General features: G+C 38.4%; 1 protein-coding gene and 1 non-coding gene across 2 annotated transcripts in view; both read left to right on the top strand.

Moving 5' to 3' along the window:
- Positions 1 to 19,592, top strand: part of LOC140234787 (sorting nexin-25-like) — a 47,623-nt gene that overhangs the window by 12,023 nt on the left and 16,008 nt on the right. The window contains exons 2-12 of the mRNA XM_072314824.1: positions 2,441 to 2,755; positions 3,788 to 3,863; positions 7,370 to 7,454; positions 8,112 to 8,169; positions 11,247 to 11,320; positions 13,482 to 13,654; positions 14,032 to 14,218; positions 16,370 to 16,520; positions 17,621 to 17,826; positions 18,616 to 18,655; positions 19,138 to 19,257. Coding sequence (XP_072170925.1) covers positions 2,519 to 2,755; positions 3,788 to 3,863; positions 7,370 to 7,454; positions 8,112 to 8,169; positions 11,247 to 11,320; positions 13,482 to 13,654; positions 14,032 to 14,218; positions 16,370 to 16,520; positions 17,621 to 17,826; positions 18,616 to 18,655; positions 19,138 to 19,257 — 1,407 coding nt within the window. The 5' untranslated portion in view covers positions 2,441 to 2,518. The remainder of the gene's footprint in view (positions 1 to 2,440; positions 2,756 to 3,787; positions 3,864 to 7,369; positions 7,455 to 8,111; positions 8,170 to 11,246; positions 11,321 to 13,481; positions 13,655 to 14,031; positions 14,219 to 16,369; positions 16,521 to 17,620; positions 17,827 to 18,615; positions 18,656 to 19,137; positions 19,258 to 19,592) is intronic.
- Positions 9,805 to 9,877, top strand: Trnat-ggu (transfer RNA threonine (anticodon GGU)). The gene has a single exon. It is a non-coding gene; the product is annotated as a tRNA-Thr (tRNA).

Genomic DNA, 19,592 nt, shown 5'->3' with positions numbered 1-19,592 from the left:
CACGACACAGATTGAATCACCACTATTGCACTAAAAGGTGCAGAACAGGCCAGCACAGCTTCTCAGATAAGTTGCTAGTTGTCTAGTCTACATCAAAACATAGAAATAGAATCTAAATAAATAAATCACATCATGGAAATCATGAGAGAACTGCAATGAGTAGACTGAGCTCATGTGGCTGAAGGACAACATCAACAACGTTGGAAGTCGAGTTTGCACTTTGGTTGCTTACATTGTTGGGCAGAAATAAATCAAGTCAAATCCCGATGTAAACCTAGTAAGTTTCTTTTCTAACTTGTTTGATCATGGGTGTCTACATACACTAACGTTATCGTGTGGTTACACTTGGGACTCGTGTCACTAGCGTAGCGCTAGCCTGGCTTTCTAAATTCTATATTAAAAGTAAAACGTTAGATCTAGTTAGATTCTACAGTACACTCGTACAGTGCGTCAGCTCACGATGGACAGTGGGAGTTAAACTTGTATTCAGCCATTTAAAGTACCACTCTTGGCTTAGCTTTCGTTCATTGCTATTCTTTCACTGTCAGTTTGGTTTTATTTTGAGGAAAAAATATTACGAAAAGATGAAAAGAAAGATTATTTGAAGCTGGAAGCAACGAAGAATTTACTGACAAAAAATAACACATGTGGGACTAGGCTCAGTTATCGTCCGTGTAAACTCGAAAACGAGCAGTGAAAGCTAGCATACAGAGAATCTCAAAAGAATTTCTAATAATGCCAGCAGGGCCATTAATCCTAAAACTACGGAAGATTCTACTCTAGAATGCAAAATTTACCTTTTGTCAGCGAGAGTCGTAATCACCTCCGTCATATTCAGATCTGAGCAGTCGATGGGTTGCACATACGCAATGCAGACACAACACGGGAAATTTCATGCGAACGATACGCAACCTCGGACAGAACGGCGCGAAACAACGAGGTAAACAAGACATGGGAACAATCTGTCTGAGTTACGCGCGTTCAGAACACACGTAACGAAGACCGATTGGCGATTCTGTCCACCGTTCGTGCGTCCCACCAAGCGGAGCGTACCCACTGAACGCACGTAACATACTGGACAGAATTAGAAAAGGAAGCTGAAGCTAGATAACTAAATGTTCTGAAAAGACAGCTATGCTTGTGGCGCGAAACCGAAGGCAGATGTCTAACTTCAGGGTAGTGTCCGCGTTTCTGTGTTAAATCGAACGACACTGGAGTGTCTCAACTAGCAGTTACGTACGTTCGCGGCGTGGACAGAAAATTGAATTTGGTAACTTTGAATACGGATATTAAATATTTGGTTTAATTTTCTGTTGAATTAGTGAAACCTAACTTGAAACTGTCGTCAGCAAAGTGTATTTAACACAAAATAACTGCACTCTGACGCCTGGAAACCAAACGAAATTGAGGCCGAACGTACGTAACTTAAGTAGGACAGAACGCCGATCTTTTCGGTCCAGCTTGCTTTCCACTCTCTCAAAACTCTTGTAATCGTTCAGGGCGAACAAGAAAATGATTTCTCGGTGCGTTGGTGATAAATTTTGAATTATAATCCACCCAGGATGCGTGTCTTCTAAGAAAATTTATTTTATACAAGTTGCAATTTATGTCAATTTTTATTTCAAATTTGCACATTATCAATAATATTAAATAAAAACAAACAAACCAGCACATCACAAAAAAAATAACAACAGGACTCAACGAGGTTGAATATTTTATTTCACCTTACCACATGTATTCAAGAAATAAAGAAAAAAAGATGATTCAAACAAATATTTTCAAATGAAATTGCTCCATGTCTTGAGTGCATAAAACTACCCATTTACCGTGGAATTGCCCACATGTATTCGCGTAGCGTAACAGCGTCTGGTCGGGCTATGATATGAAATGCTGTATGAAATGCTGCAATATTGCACAGTGAACAGAAATGATGTGTGGCAATCCAGGCCAACCAGGAGTTTAGGGGCCTCGCACTGCTACAGTGTAGTTCTGACATCAAAATGACTCTAAATTGATATTTAGGTGACAGAATTTAAGTATACTCGCTTGCCATTCAGTTTATTTGATACGTCATTAAAGGTCAAAAGAGTTGTCTAAAATGTGAGTGAATGATATTGGAACAGAAGTGGGTATAGATTGTATTGCTGCTAATCTATTCTCTGTTGAATTATGCCCCTTTAAGCTTGTATTCACAGCTGCTGCACAAGCACTGCAATGCAGTCAATTAGCAATCTTGTAACCCACTGAGGACGAGTCCTGAGTATACTCAGGCAGGTGTCTATGGGAAATGCGTGTTGTAGCAATATCACTCCGTCCTCAATGGTTTAAGCATGTTAAGATTGTCAAAAGAAGCATTAAACTATCTGATCAATATAAAATACTGAACAGTTGAAATACATGTTTTGCTTCATTGATAGGTCTACACACTGCTCTTTTGCAGTTAATTCTGACAAGTCTTCTGGTCAGAAGCAGCGTACTCGTGACGTACTGCATCGTAAATGGATGTAGCCACACCACCATGATCTACATCGGGAGGTTCCTGAATGTGTATACCATCGGAGGGTTTGGGGTCCTTCTGGCACTTCTGGTCCAGCTCCAGCTTGTCAGCACCTCATCACCATGGTTATACTTGGGCGTGGCATTCGTGGGTTTCTTCCTCGGGTGCTCTCTGATCCTCTTCTCTGGGAAGATCACCAAACCAGCCACCGTGCAGCAGCCTCCACCGGCGTTCAATACCCTGGTAACCAAAATCATGGTGAGTCACATGTCTGTAGTGATCTCCATACATCTCAGGTCATCAGTGTATTTGTTGGTTGACAGGAGATGGCATATTGACTCCTGTAAAAGTGGAAATTTTTGTGTGACCTAATTTTTCACGCTTGGTAGGGTACGATGAGTTTTGAGTGGTTTTGATTCCGCGGAATCAAGACATCAACTACTGGAACATATGACAAACAAAAATATGTGCATGCTTTTATTTTCATGCTAGTTTTGGGTTGCGCGAAATGTGCGAAAATTTCAATACCGCGAAAATTTCCACTTTTACAGTATTATCACACAAAACATAACATACAACATTTAGATTACTGGAGAGCTTGTTCTGCAAATGCTGGCCAAGCGCATTTTGTTTTGTTTTCTGCTTACTTACCCTCTTCAGTCATGTAGATTATCAGTTTGACATTATTAAGGTAGAAGCTCTGCTGTGAAAATGTTGGACATACTTGAAGTCAGATACCATGTTGTATAAATTTGAAACAATGAATGCTTTATCATGTTAATATCTACGCTGTATATATTTGAAACAATGAATGCTTTACCCCTGAAAGATTACTTTCTAGCCCCTTTCCCTTTGCTATCTCGCTTTTCACCCTGTGATTATCAACCGAGGGCACATGTATAAATCAAAATGGCAGGAAGTAAAACAAATTTATGTAAGATTAAAAATGATGTGCATTGTGATTTCAGCTACAAACCAGATAAATGGTAATGAAGCATATTGTGTGTGAGTTTGTGAGCATGCTAGTACAAAGTATGTACGTGTATACATGTTTGTTGTGAAGAATGAGTTCTATTAAGTAATACATGTATGTACCTTTGATAACATCCTTGTTTGAAGTGTTTGATGCTATGAAATTGATGTAGGTCTAGCTATGACTCATCTATAGGCATTTAGAAAAAGATAGGCACAGAGATTAACATCTCTTGCTTATACCTCATGGATCTTTGAAAGACATTTTATGTGTACATTGTAGTCAGTAATGAAATTCTTAACCCATGTTCTTGACAGGAAGTGAAAGCGCGTCGAAGAAGACGAGGAAGGAGAGTTGTCATCTCACGTAACCTTGACAACGCACTTAAAGAAGGTGAGAACACTTCAGCCTGGCTAAATTCAATGTAAGGCCACTGTAAGGTCATGCATGGGCTTTTATACCCATCTGAGGCTGCCTTTATCAACTTTGCCATGTTTGAAAAGCGTTTAAATACCCACTCTTTAAACATGTTTGCAAAACTCCTTTCAGATCACGTTTCTTGAGTTGTTACATTTATCAACTCTGTCATGAATTGATTTGGAGACCTTGTCACTGCACAGCTCCATTATGCAGTTTGACCTAATGATCAGAGATGTGTAGTTGGCAGTACTTGGCATGGATAGGTCCGAGCTATCAATGTGTTCCAAGACAACTTTGCGTGTTTCTAACCCCTTAATCAGAACAGCTTTGCGTTTTTCAACTGCCCAAAATTCCTTGAAAGTTAAATGCACCCTGATTGACCTCAAGCCACTCAGGAATCACTGCTTAGCCTTGGAACATGATACGCTAATGGGCTTATTAGGTCTTCTCATGGATTGCCTTTAAAATCCTTGATGGCCCTGTTTCTCTTTCAAAAGAGCTGCACTGCTTGGCAAAAATGAGCTTTTCAAAACATCTGAGCTAATTTTTTTTTTTTGTTCAATACTGTGGTCTGTTGCAAATTCATTGTTGTGTTTCTCTTACACTGATGAATGTAAGTTGTTTGCCCTAATGTGCATGATGCACTGACATATGCTGTACCAGGTACTTGTATATCCTTTTCGATGTTGGAATGTGATGTACAAGTTGGTTATTAGCAATTTGCTTTTTAGCATTTGTGGTGTGTGTTTTTTTTGTTTGTTTTTTGTTGTTGTTTTTTTGTTGTTTTGTAAATACATGTTTGTCAGAGTTGTATGTAAATAGTTGAAATTAGGACCTAGTGCCTTGACATTAAATTCTTACCCATTCTTTGTGAGATATTAGATTTCACTCTAATGTAGTAATACATGCCTATACACTGTATTTTACAATGGTATGATCTGTGATTAGATTTGATTAGAATAGCAACTCTAATTTTAATGCCAAAGCCAATGTGTGGTACAAGAAACTTTTGAGACAAATTCAAACTCGTGTTTGGCATGATAATGTAGCAGACAACTGTCATACTAAACATGCAAATTTAATGTATAAAAATTACAGAGATATGCAATTTGGTTTTTCTTATAACTTGTCATTAACAGTAGCTTTAAGCATTGTGGCATGAATAACAGAAACTGGTGTTATCATAATTTTGTCCTATGTACCTCACTTGTTCTTTCACTGAAGAGTGTGTGTGTTCTGATGTTTATAAAACTCCACAAGTTTCCAGATTGCAGTATTCATTACCACAATAATATTAAATTACATGAGGGTTTCTCATACGATATGTAACTTCATACTCATGTGAATAAATCTTTGAAAGAGTGACATATCAAGCCCAATAACTTCACAAAGGTTGGAGTCTCCACATAAAAAGACAACAAAAAACAAACAAAGCTTGCTTGACCTAGGAATGACCTATGTAGCCGATTTGATGCAGCTACAAATGTACATGTATGAGCACACGGAGCTAGTGTAGGAAGAAGCTCCACATTAGGTATTACGGCAACAAAATTCATAAACTTGAAAACCTGATTTAAACCAATCTAGAGTGTAAGTTTATATTGAATAGTTGTGACAGGGAAAATGCAAACAAACACATGATTGTACTGTAAACTCTATTTGTTGAGTTTTCTAAGACTGCAAGTAACTGGCCGTTCAAGGACAGACCACGTTTGAGAAATCTAGTCTGTATGGCAGACTGACGATACAGTTAAAATCAACCAGCAGTGAGACTCAATGGAACCAAGCAAAATGTATTGTTTGGTGGGCACAGCATCCATTGTCATTCACTGAGCTTTTGTCAGGAAAGGGTTCGGCAGTCCCTTTGTTCGTCCCAAACTTTGAGCACACAATGGCCCTGTTAGGATCTTGGCCTCAGCACACATGGTAAAATGTAAACAGCTCGCTCTCTGGCAAATTATGCAGAGGGCATCACTGGTGTGCAAAAGTAGTTCAAGGTTCTCTGATGCTTAGTATGTACATCAAGACTTTGTGAAACAAGTTTGTAGCTTTCACAGTACAATATACCGGTATACATACATTGTAGTTCATATGCATTGTACTATTGTGGGTGTCCATACGTTAGATCCTGAAGAGCACTGTTTGAATTGAACTGAGCAAATTTGTGAGCTCTATGATGAAAATCTTTATGTTAGTTTTTTAGTAATGCATTATGTACCATTCCTTTAGCTTTGAAATGGAATTTATCACATTTGAAGAAATGTTTGTTTGTAAGAGGGGGACCCAGCTAAATAATCCTGATATTTTTTTTTTTTTTCAATGAGCAAAATAAGGTATGTTGTTGTAATCGTAAGCTAGCAAGTCATCCACAAATGTTTGTCTGTTTGTTCGTGTGTGTGTGTGTGTGTGTGTGTGAATATAGAGCTTTGTCTCTTACACAACTCTCATGACTTGCCATCAATTAGCAAGTGCATTTGATGCAAAGTTAGATTGCTTTTATCATTTTCAGGACTACACTGTACATGTTCTCCATATAGGGAAAAGATGTATACATGTACATGAAAATTATGTTCTGTGGGGCATTACATGAAGCATTTTGGTCGGATATTTTTCTGACAAACTGTTATAAGCTAGTGAAATCCTTGCATCTGATCAGGGGGGTGTTTCATCAACGCTTGTCAGCGCCGACAACTGTCGGCACTGACCAATTTCAGCAAAATCCTTGGTTTTGATTGGCTGAGATGCTCTGGTCACTGACTGTTACTATGGTGATTCAAGTTGTCGGCGCCGACAAACGTTGATGAAACACCCCCCTGCTGAGGGCAAATTTGTCCGACAAACTTATGCGACAATTTTGTCCGACAAATTTGTCCGACTAATTTGTCCGACAATTTTGTTGGACAAAATGCTTCATGAAATGCCCCCCATCTTCAGCAGAGTCCATATGAAGCTGAAGCAATTGATGAGAGTGTTTGATAAAAAAAAAAAAGAAATAGTGAAATCAGCACTGATTGCTAATGAAGGATGATTATATTTAATCATATCATACTTATTAGATCGAATAATTCATTTTGAGATTTCTGTGATGGGATGCCATTTTGAATAACTGCAACAACAAAAAAAAAATAAGATGCTGACCTTCTTAATAATATTTATAATGGCTCAGTATGCTGATTATTTCATTACTCCTATTGTTTCATTAAGTATCAATTAGAATAGTATTTAAGGTTCTTATATTGACAGTTTGGCATTTTTAAACCCTGTCATTCTGCTGTTTGCTTTTATTCTGTTTGTGCTTCTGTTACCTTAGCTTTATCACCAGCCGTTTGTACCACGATAGAAATTCAGCACTACCAGTTAAGGAATGACAAGATGATAAAGTTTTTGGCAAAATCCCTCAGGATATTTTCATGATGATTTCATGCTCCTTATCCCCCCTACATTGGTCTAACATCACCCCTTTCTATTTCTCTCCTAAGTGTTCGATCTGGTGGTGAGAGACTATGTCATGTACTGGTACAACACTCTAGGACAAGATGGAAAAATATTTGCAGAAGCCTTGGAGTAAGTCTACATTTCTGCCATTCACTCCTGAGTGATACCCACCATTAAAACCAAAACGACAACTTTCAACCTCTACTGTAAGGTCAGAAAAGAATTCCAAATTTGATCACATACACAACGATTGCCACAATGACAACAGGATTCATTTTGTATTGTATGCCGGTGGTAAACAGTATGATCCAGGAAATGTGCTCTGTCAGTTTGCTCTTGAAAAAATCAAGGTTACTTCAAATCTCTTTGAAAAAGTTTGTCAATATGAACAGTTCCTTCCAGTGCAGTTTAAGGAGGAGAAATCAATATTGAGATCCGCATTCCCCCTTCTTTAGTATACATTACAAACTCAAATAAGTTGTTTCAGAATGATACCACTATAACTCAGCAAGTCATGATCATTATTACACAAGTCTCAATTAAACAAGTCAGTTTGCTGTCACCATTTTCTCTGTTGAATCATTGTTGATACACATTTGATGAGCTCCGTTTTCTAACTGCTTTTATAAAAGTAAAAAAAAAAAAAGAACAAAACAAATGCAGATGTGAAATTCTCCATGATATGTGTATTTTGGGGGTAAATCGACTAAAGTAGTTACTTACACTTACTGTCACTGCAGTGGCAAGAATGTAAAGGATTTTATGATCTTCCTTTTCTTTATCCAGAACCGATTTTTGGGAGGTTATTCATAACCTATCACTGAGGTTGAAGCGGATAGACATGGTAAGAAACCCTTTTTATGCCTTTTTTAGGCATTATGTTTTCGGGTTGTCCGTCCGTCCGTCCGTCCGTACGTCCGTACGTCTGTACGTACGTCCGTCCGCTTTCGTTTACGCGATAACTTGAGTAATGTTTACTGGAATTTTACCAAACTTGGTCCGAGTATGAAGTATGATGGGGCAATGGTTTGATTAGATTTTGGGTGAAATCGGCTAAAGGTCAAAGGTCAAAGGTCAAGGTCAAATCATGAAATTGTATCCGTTTACGCGATAACTCAAGACTGGATGGAGAAAATTTCACCAAACTTTGTTGGAGGATGATGTATGATGGGAAAATTACTTAATTAGTTTTTCAGTGAAATCGGACAGAGGTCAAAGGTCAAAGATCAAGGTCAAATCCTAAAATTTATCTGTTTACGTGATAACTCAAAACTGGATGAAGCAGCTTTCACCAAACTCGGTCCAAGGATGATGTATGATGGGACAATTAGTAGAGTAGATTTTAGTGACATTGGCAAGAGGTCAAAGGTCAAAAGGTCAAGGTCAAATGCTAAAAATGTTGCTATTTCCCCCATATCTCAGAGAGAGTTTCATGTCTAAGGTCAAAAGTCAAAAGGTCACAGGTTAGGTGAAAATGTTGCAATATCACTTTTCTCGCAAATGGTTCAATGTATCTTCATGGAACTTGGTACATATGCATGTACTGACTGGCAGGGATTATCTAGGGAATTTAGGGGTCATGGGTCAATAGTCAGGGGTCAAAGGTCAAGATCAACTCCTAAAAATGTTACTATTTCCCTCATATATTAGTATATGCAATGATTGCATTATTAGTTTTAAAATTTAGTATATGTACATGTATTACTTAATGAAGATTCTCTTGGAAATTTCTAGCCAGAAGGTCAAAGGTTAAGGGTCAAAGGTCAGGTTTGAATGAAAAAAATATACATATATGTACTGTAATTACACTCTTTCTTCATACCTTGAAAATTATACTCAATGCATAAACTTGCAACTGATTGACAAATTGCCCTACATCGACGTAAATAAGCACTGAATTGATCAGTGTTTTAGTAGTAGCCATGATAAAAAAATCATGGGCGTACATACTCGAGCAGGATTCGAACCTACGACCTCCTGATCACCGAACAGGCGTCATCTCCACTAGACCACCGAGCTTTCGCCCGACAGCAAGTGTTGGTTCTAATCCTTATAGCATGCAGCGGGTACTGCTTTGTTATTCAAATTTATGAAATTCTTCCGTCGAGATGTTTTCATTGCAACTGATTGACAAATTGCCCTACATCGATGTAAATAAGCACTGAATTGATCAGTGTTTTAGTAGTAGCCATGATAAAAAAATCATGGGCGTACATACTCGAGCAGGATTCGAACCTACAACCTCCTGATCAGGAGGTCGTAGGTTCGAATCCTGCTCGAGTATGTACGCCCATGATTTTTTTATCATGGCTACTACTAAAACACTGATCAATTCAGTGCTTATTTACATCGATGTAGGGCAATTTGTCAATCAGTTGCAATGAAAACATCTCGACGGAAGAATTTCATAAATTTGAATAACAAAGCAGTACCCGCTGCATGCTATAAGGATTAGAACCAACACTTGCTGTCGGGCGAAAGCTCGGTGGTCTAGTGGAGATGACGCCTGTCTGGTGATCAGGAGGTCGTAGGTTCGAATCCTGCTCGAGTATGTACGCCCATGATTTTTTTATCATGGCTACTACTAAAACACTGATCAATTCAGTGCTTATTTACATCGATGTAGGGCAATTTGTCAATCAGTTGCAATGAAAACATCTCGACGGAAGAATTTCATAAATTTGAATGCATAAACTTATAATAAGGTCGGTCAGAAGTCAAGTAAAAATTTTCAATTCCCCAAATATGTGTACCTGCACTCCTTAATAGACAATTATAGCAAACCCAGTTCATGGAAAGTGAGCATTCAAGATATTTCTGACAAACCTGTCCGATATTTTGCCAGTTATGTGAAACTGTCATCACACATTGTGAAGACATTGTACTATACACCTCCATTGGGAGAATCATGCATTATGGCGGAGGCATCAGTCGCCATAGCGACATTTCTAGTTGAAACATGTGTTTCCTTCATGTCCTCTACTGCAACGGATTATTAAAATGGAGAGGATAAGCATTTTCATTACTAGATAAGATTATCAAGATTCAAGATTAAAATTTATTGTCATTTCCATCAAATAAACAGAGAAATTATATATTAATGTATATGCAGAAGACATTTGTAATAATTGCAAAAATGTGATTTAACAAAGTACATGTGAAAATGAGTAACAGATGAAGAAAACACAGTGGCATTTTTTTTTCTGTAAATATATACATATCCATATAATACAAGTTAATTAAAGACAGAGATGTCCATTACAATAATATTAGAACAATAGAACAGTGAAATGTAGAATTACATACTTTAACACAAGTATTATAAAATAATGAATATGCTTTTATTTGCTTGGAACTCTGCATTAAAGTGATCTTGATTTTTATGCAGTACGTTGGTTCAAGATTATGTTTGAAGCAAAGTTTATATGCTAGATAGATAAAAAAATATATATATCTTGATCATCACAAATAATACATCATAGTTTTCAAGTCAAGATCAATTTGTGAATCGCACATGATAGGTAGATTGCATTCTTCTCCCTCTAATGCTAGAACATAATAATGCTGAAAGATATCCGTAGAAAAGTCAAGAGAAATTTCATTTATTTGTATCATAATTTACAAGTAAATTAATATGAAATACTGGATCAGTAATATCTGTAGATGACATGGGATTTTGGAAGATAATAGCTATTACCAGCTATCGTACATAGAACTGTGTATTTTATGTCCAAAGTGTATTGACAGACAGGGTAGATTCAGTTTGGGCATTTTGCCTATAGCAGTAGTACTGTATGTGCAAAATGGTGATATGTGTATATTTGTGTGTGACCCCTGGATTTTGTATCTCTGAAAGTTTTACTGCAAGATTTATGTCTTTTGTCAAATCACTTTGATTACTGTTGCAACTTGCATTCGCAGGTTCGCTTCCTTTCAAGTGATGTCGTCTATAAAGTGTGTGATCATTTCCAGAAGTTGAGAGAAACCAGCGTAAGGTATCAGTATGCACTATTAATGTGAAATCATGCTTTCATAAAACTCACTGCATTAAATGCAAAAGCTGTTTGCATGTAGTGGGCATTATATCACCAAATCACATGCTTTTTGATTATTGAATATACAATCTGAATTGTTCCGAGTCCAATAAAAGTATTTGTAAGGTGTCATTGTGAAATCTTGAAAGCCTTAATTCCAGTTTATTGTACACATTGCTGCATCACATAAAGTCTGAACTGTACTGTACTCCCTTTGCTGTACATGTTGATCCACAATGACTACCCAAAATGGCAGTATGAAAACAAATACATCCAGAATCAACGTAGGGTCCAAATTCAATGATGTGTTACATGTTATCCTATACCTAGCACCACAAAGCGTTTATATAAATACATAGTTTACATACATTGTACTGTATAAGTTGTTATTTTCGCAAGGGTTTAATTTTCGTAAATTTCGCGAAATACTGTTGGACTACGAATTTAACAACACAGGAAAATGTTGCCCATGCCCTGGTGTAATAGTGCACATACGACAGCTTGTGTCAATTCACGGAAACAACATCTCGCGAAAATGTCTATGACCTCCTCATTTGCGAAAATAGATTTACGTGAAATAACAGTTTATACAGTATATGACTGCTTCTGAATCACCTGTAGCTTAGTGTAGAGCAGTGAGTCCATACAGTTTCTCTGTCTTTAGCTTTAGCTGATTTTTCTTTTCCTTTGCATGCTTTACTAGAAACAGATTTCAATTCATTTGTTATACCCCCGCCAAACGAAGTTTGAAGGGGGTATATAGGAATCGTCGGGCGGTCGGGCGGTCGGTCGGGCGGGCGGTCGGGCGGTCGGGCGGTCGGGCGGTCGGTCCATTGCAAATCTTGCGTCGCGAACAACTTCCTCAGTTTTCAACCGATTCCCATAAAACTTGGCACAGATGTGTGCCTTGGGTTGTAGATGTGCAAGACGTATTTTTTGACAGTACCCAAAAGTACGTTGCCATGGTAACGGCATATTATGGGCAAAAATGGGTACAAATCTTGCGTCACGAACTCCTCCCACAGTTTTTGATCAATTTTTATGAAATTAGGTACAGATGTTCATCTGAATATGTTAATGTGCAAGACACATATTTCCGCAGTGGCAAAAGTGTGTTGCCATGGTAACGGCATGTTATTGGTAAAATGTAGGGCAAAATGCTTCATGGCAAAACTGCTTCATCAGTGTTCTTCCAATTCTCATGGAATTCATATTGAATGTTTGTCTTAGGATATAGGTCAGCATGACACATTTCTTGACAGTGACAAAAAGTATGTTGCCATGGTAACAGCTCACATATTATGAGCCAAAATGATGGAAAATTTTGTATTGCAAACTACTTCCTCAGTTTTTGCCCAATTTCCATGAAACTTGGTACAGATGTGTGCCTTTGGTTGTAGATGTGCAAGACGCATTTTTTGACAGTACCCGAAAGTACGTTGCCATGGTAACGGCATATTAATGGCAGAAGATCAAGGAAAGATCTTGCGGATTTAACTACTTCCTCAGTTTTTTGACCAAAGCTTATGAAATGTGGCACACACCTTGATCTTGGTGGGAAGATGTGGAAGACATATTTTTCGGACGTGTCGGAAGCTGTGTTGCCATGGCAACGGCATATAAATGGCAGAAGATCAAGGAAAGATCTTGCGGATTGAACTACTTCCTCAGTTTTTGACAAAAGCTTATGAAATGTGGCACACACAATAGTCTTGGTGGGAAGATGTGCAAGACATATTTTTCGGACGTGTCGGAAGCTGCGTTGCCATGGTAACGGCATTTAAATGGCAGAAGATCAAGGAAAGATCATTCCTTGGGTAAGACTGTCGTCACGGGGTGGGGGTATTTATCACCTTCAGTGATATTTCTAGTTTATCGTGCACAATATGTATTATATACTTTTTAAGTCTTAGGATTTCTGCTACATGAAGTGAGCTGTATTGATTTTTCTCACTTGGACTCTTAAATAGTATCACTGTGTATAATCCTAAATGTAAGTCTTGTCTCTGTGGTGATTGTAATAAAACCTCAACTACTACAATTGATACTGAACTTTCTAATGATTAAAGTGGTCTGAAATCCCTCTCAATCCTCACTGGATTCTGCCTCTTCAATCTCGTAGAGAGGGGGAGGAACCAAAGATCTTCTACCTCCATCCCTCGCTGGCCAGTGAGGAGGCTGAGATGGGGTTCCTACGGGAGGCGATGGAGGTTCTCCTGGTATTACTCCTCCCAGAGAGGATTGCTGGATGTGAGACGGCCAGACAGCTACTCAGAGAGATTGCCACATGTCAAGGTAATCATCAAGTCATGATTTAAGTGTGTTTTATTTATTTTTACTTTTTTTTCTCTCTCTCTAAGTAAGCAAGATAACTCTATGCTGTCTTCTCCATCATTTATTTATCAGTGCATATATTATATGTAATTTGAATCATATTTTATATATGAGTTAAAATCTACTTGAAATGGGACAATCGCCATCAGTGGCAGTTTGTTTTCTTTTGCTTGTTTTGATCAAGAAGATTGGCGGATGTCAGGGAAATAACCCTAGTTTTAGTGGGAAATTTTGCAGGAAGTTTCGCAAGAAGTTAGAGATCTTTAAGATCGTGATCTTAAACTTCACGATGATTGCGGCTATTGATGATCCTCTACCCTTTGTCTCTCTCTGTGCAGTCATCAAACCAGCAGTAGACATGCTATGCAGCCCTCACTTCATCAACGCCACATTCCTCATGCACCTTGAGAAGACTGAGAAGTTAGTGGAGAGGAGCAAGCGTCGCTACGCCTTCGCCGCCACCTACGAGGAGTTCATCAAGCTCATCAACGCCACCAACGACGTGGACGAACTCCTGCAGATCAGGTGGGCTTTCAAAATGATGATGATGTTCCATCTAATCTTGGAAGATCAGTTTCAGAGGAAGCTATTGAATCTTGGCTTTTGTTGAGATGAGTTTATAAGAGAGATTGATTGGAGAGAAAGTTTCACTTTACTTTCCTGCTACTGTAATAGTGAATATTTTCATACGACTAATTTTTTTTTGCACTCATCCGCGTAAGAAGAGTTTCGCGTGTTTTTAATTCCACAGAATCAAGACATCAACTACTGGGACATAGCAAGCAAAAATATTCGCATGTTTTTATTTTTGTGTTAGTTTCTGGTGGCACAAAATGTGCGAAAATTTCAACACTGCGAAAATTTCCACTTTTACAGTAATCCATAACTTGTAAACATTGTATTCATACAAGTAATTCCTTCAAAAATTCAGTTAAAGTAATCATTCAAGAAGTCCAGAAAAATGTAGTCCTTCCAAATGTCCAGAAAAAAGTAATCTTTCCAAAAAGTCCAGAATAAGTACCATTAGTAATCTATCCAATGGTTTAAAAAAAAAAAAAAAAAAAAAAAAAAAAAATTGATAAAATATTATTAAAAACCAAAAGCTTGAGATAATATCTGTATAGTGCTCATACATCCCATGAACCCAAAATGTCAATAAAACCAATTGTACACCCATGAAGTAGCAAAGAAATCAAACTGGGAGCTGAATGTTTACAATGAAATCTACATGTATGTACCATTCTTGCATGTCTAGACAGCATTACATCTGATCTCTTTCATAAATCATTTCCATATTTCTAGTTGTCACCATGAGATTTAGTTTGTTGATCAAAGTCTTCAAAGTAATCAAATTCACTGGCACAGACAGAAATGATCAGGAAGTCATATACAGTCATAGGAATGAGAGGAGAATGAAAATCCAAGATGTTATGGGTGATTAGCCCTGCAGAAAGCCATACAGGCTACATTCAAAACTTCTGATAATCCCTGCTAGGCTTGGTGTTTACATGTGTGTGTGTGTGTGAGAGTGGGTGTAGGAGGGGGTGTCCTTGGGAGGGACTTATCTCATTCATAATGGGGGGGCCTGAATACATTAGTCCCATATAGAGAGGGGAAAACCCCTTTCACAAGCAATGATAGGGATGAGAAATGATGAAGAAATAATGACTTTATAAATAGATTATGGCTCAACACAGGCAGAGATGAATACAAGACCTAAATAAATTTCCCTGCTACACAAGCCACCAAAATGTTCATTTTATGTGATTACCCCTTATTGATTTGTCATTGCCATTTCATGGCATTTCTGTGAGATAACCTTCTCCTTGGTATCAATTCTCCTTACAGTATTTTGATTCTCTGTCTGTCTCTCTCGTGTAAAAAGAAAACTTACTAAAATGTATGAAGAAGCAGTGAATGTCCTTCTGCCAGTTCTCTCGAGTATAGTATGTTTACAGGCTTGCTTTTAGTTGGAAATGTTTGGGGGAAATGGAGTTAAAGAAGCACAAGTATGTCAGCAGTACGTCGTCTTCTTTTCACAATACAATCCAGCTGTTTGTAAAATTGATTAGGAAGAGGACTGCTACATACTGATTTAGGGATGGAAAAAGCATTAATGTGGAATTTGACCTTGAAGAGCAGTTGTTTAGAAGTAAGTTCAGTCTGCTGAGCAGAGATTTATGAAAAACAGACTTGTTTTTAAGAGATGAAATGACAGAAATCTCATGCATCAAACAGATGATGTATGCTATGTACTATTCATGTGTGTTTGAGTGTCTGTATTTCTCCATACCATCCTTAGCAACATACTTCCTTCTATCTAATTTCAAAAGTTTTAGTAGTTTGTCAAGAAGTGGAGGGGGAGATTAGTCTAAAAAATAACATGAAGATGTTGCAATCATCCCATTCACAAACATTTGTCTTTGTTGTAAAGCAGATTTGTTTAAAATCAATTTTCCGCCTAAAATGCTATGTCGTGCAAACATTGTATGGTTGTTGTTATTCGAGTTTGTGGCCTTTTCATGTTTCATTCATGGCTCATGCTCACTAGCCAGTCTGGAAAGTATTTCAATGGTTTTCCTTTCTTTGGTCCTCAATTCCTATCTACATGAAAGTTATGTCCACTATGAAAATTAAGTTAAGATATTGACCATTTTGTTATCATTTTTTTTCCAGATATCACATTCTAACAGAGATCATGCATGCAACTGTGATAGAGGACTTCAAGCAGTCTAGAGGAACACTGGAGGGTGAGAAGGGGAAGGCAAAAGGAAGCAAGAAAGGAGACTTGCTCAAGGGGCGCAACCTCAAGAGATACATCAATCAGGTACCTCAGCTGAAACTTGGACCACTGTGTGCACCATTAGATATACTCTTTTTCAATGCACCTGTCAGGATATCACTTGTGTATTTTGACTTCAAATAGAGTGTGAATGTCCACCTAGTTGAGGCTTTGTTTTGAAATGGAGAACCAGTCCATGACATGTGGTAACTTTAGCCCCCCAGGTTTAAAGTTTGACTACACTGTATACATTCCTTAGATTCTCTGGGGAAAAAAAAAAAAAAGAAATGAAAATTTTATTTGACTTTGCATTTGGTCCACTAAACACTAAACAAATATGACAAAAGAAAAAAACAATATAGCAGTGCGCAAGGGAATTGGAAATCAATATAAAAGGCACTTCGATATAGTTTCTTTCTTATTTACAGTATGGACATGGTTCTGTGACAAAAAAAAAAAAATGCACTGTCTGAGGGCCAAAAACAAAGTAAGCACATAGCCTTTAGCTAGCTCTAGCACGCGGTATGCATACAACATAGCTCCCTACCTGGCTGGCCTGATATAATCATGTGCAATGATGAGTTGTTGGATGTAATGTTTACGTGTTGGCTGTGCATACACAGTTTTTGCCCCTTGGTAAGTTGAACCATGGCTTGTTGATATCACTGGAACCTTGTCCATATGTAGCATTGTTTCAACAATTACACGGAAAGTTCTTGTCGTGGGTTGTATTGAATGTCTTATAGAGTGTAAATGTCTAGTGTTGTATGTTTAAAAATTTTGTTCAACACAAAGGTGGAAGTGAAGTGAGTTTTTGTGCATGATGATATGATACCAAGCTTTTATGTAGCTATGTAAAAACTCAGCTGATATTGTTTACATACCTTTCAACAGTTTCTCTCCCCCTGTTTGCAATTAAGTATTCTCAGCCATAGAAATATATGTGGAGTTTGCATGGAAGTATTACTTTTTGAATGACACGAGTGTAGAAGAAACATATGTTTTTTTTTGGTTTTTTTTAAACAATGATAGGTGCATAATGGCTTGATGACTGTTCTTCATGGAGCTGCATCAAATAAAATTGATGATTCTAATCATCATCATAGACTTTAAAATACTTCACATTCTTATCATACTTTCTACAGTGCAATGTGGCCAAGGCACAGTGTGAGAAGCGACTGAAGCTGTTGGGCGGGCCTGACTACCAGTCCTACTACCGGGTGGGGTCCGGGCAGGAGGAGTCCGGCCCTACCCAGCGCCTCATGTCCCTGGATGAGATCCTGGCAGAGAGTAAAAAGAAAGGATATTTTCTTCGTTTCCTCAAAGAGGAGGGCAAAGAAGACCTCTTGAAGTGAGTACATGAGGATGAGGCTCGGCCGCGGCTGAGCCGCGGCCGAGCCCACCTTCATTTCAGTGTAAACGCGCAAAAGGCCAAATGCGAGGCCAAAATTGGCCGCGCATTTGGCCACGCTCTGGAGGTGGTCTCGGCCGTGGCTGGGCCGTGGCTGGGCCGCGACTAGGCCGCAGCCGAGCCTGGCCTTTTCTCAGTGTAAACGCAAACTGGGCCAAATGCGCGGCCAATTTTAGTCTGGCTTCCAAACCCTCTGCCTGTACTATTTCGCTATTCAGGATATTAACCCCCTCAACGTCGAAAACTAGTATAATTTAAGGTGGTTTTGTCCTGCAAAGGATTTTTCCTTCGGCAAAGGCCTTTGCCCGAACGGCGACTCCGTCGCCACGGAATCCAGTTGGCAAAGGGTCTGAAAACCAGACAATACCAAATTGCGCTTGTTTACAAGCAGAGCGCCACTACGACAAAATATTGAAAGGTTTGAATCAAAAGCGCGGCCGAGCCCGGCAGTGTAAACGGACAAAATTGTGGGGCTCGGCCTCGCAATTGAGGTTGGGCACTGTAAACGGGGTCCTAGTCCAAGGAAGTTAAACACTCAACACATTTGTGACAAACATGTCATTTCAATTTTTTTTTTCTTTACCAAGTATGTGAAGCTATTGCCTCACATTGTCATGACACGTTCTAGACCTACATGTATTGGGAGAACCATGTGATATGGCAGAGGCATACCATTCATCACAGTGACATTTCTAGTGTTTCTTCATTTTTTCTTTCTCTATCTTCTAGCTTCTGGCAAGCAGTTGAAAGTTTGAAGACAAGTAAGAAGGTAAATTGTTTTTGTCCCTTGATGTTCATTATTACTGTTTTGTTGTCATTGTTTTCTTTAAATGTTTCTACAGCTACACATGTACCTCATATGAGCTTTCATCATTTACAGATAGATTCTGGCAATAAGTTATAAACAAATGACACTAAATTCTGTCTGTGGCTACATACCATACATATTGTGTCTAGAGCTGCACTGTGACTGCTCAAGTATTTCATATATCAAACATTTGGTACTACTTTAACTGTGGTTTTAAGAAAGTGGAATTCATGACTTAAATGATACATACAATTAAATGCCAGAGAAAGCTGCCAGCTATGTTCTTCACTTCACCTTTTTTTTTTTTGTTCTCTTTTTTTTTCTTATTGCTTGGTTGGATGAATACATTTTGAGTCTTCTAATGTTTCTGTATTTATGGAAAGTATTTGAAATGAAAGCAGCATGGTGTATTCAGTCTTTGATGTCTCCTTCTCTGCCTGTAGCCAAGGGACCAGCACATGAATGCCACCACCGTCTACCGTACCTTCGTAGCCACTAGCAGTGTGGTCAAAGTGGACAGACCACTCATACAGGGCATGGAGGCCTTCCTCATTGGCAATGCTGTGAGTTAACACCACATTTACACAAGGAGCTCTTGTAGCTCAGTGGATGAGCACTCTGACTATCAATCTCAAGGTCCCTGGTTCAAGTCCCCCAATAGCACTGCTCTGTGCCTCTAGACAAGGCACTTTATCCTCCTTGTATTCCCATTGATGATTATTGTTATCCACTGTCATGTAAGAGTTACTTAAGAGTTAATACCACATATGGGTAACTAACTGAAACCTAAGCCCACATTATATTGTGGGTACATCAAAGCCATTAGAAAGTAGATATGGCAAGTAATATGGCTCAAATTTTCCTGCTTTCAAATCCCTGATAATCATTTAGATATAAT

Source organism: Diadema setosum, chromosome 11 (genome assembly GCF_964275005.1).
Source record: "Diadema setosum chromosome 11, eeDiaSeto1, whole genome shotgun sequence".
NCBI lineage: Eukaryota > Metazoa > Echinodermata > Echinoidea > Diadematoida > Diadematidae > Diadema > Diadema setosum.
Note: the sequence above shows the minus strand (reverse complement) of the source record. Positions and strands in the feature narration are given on the sequence as shown.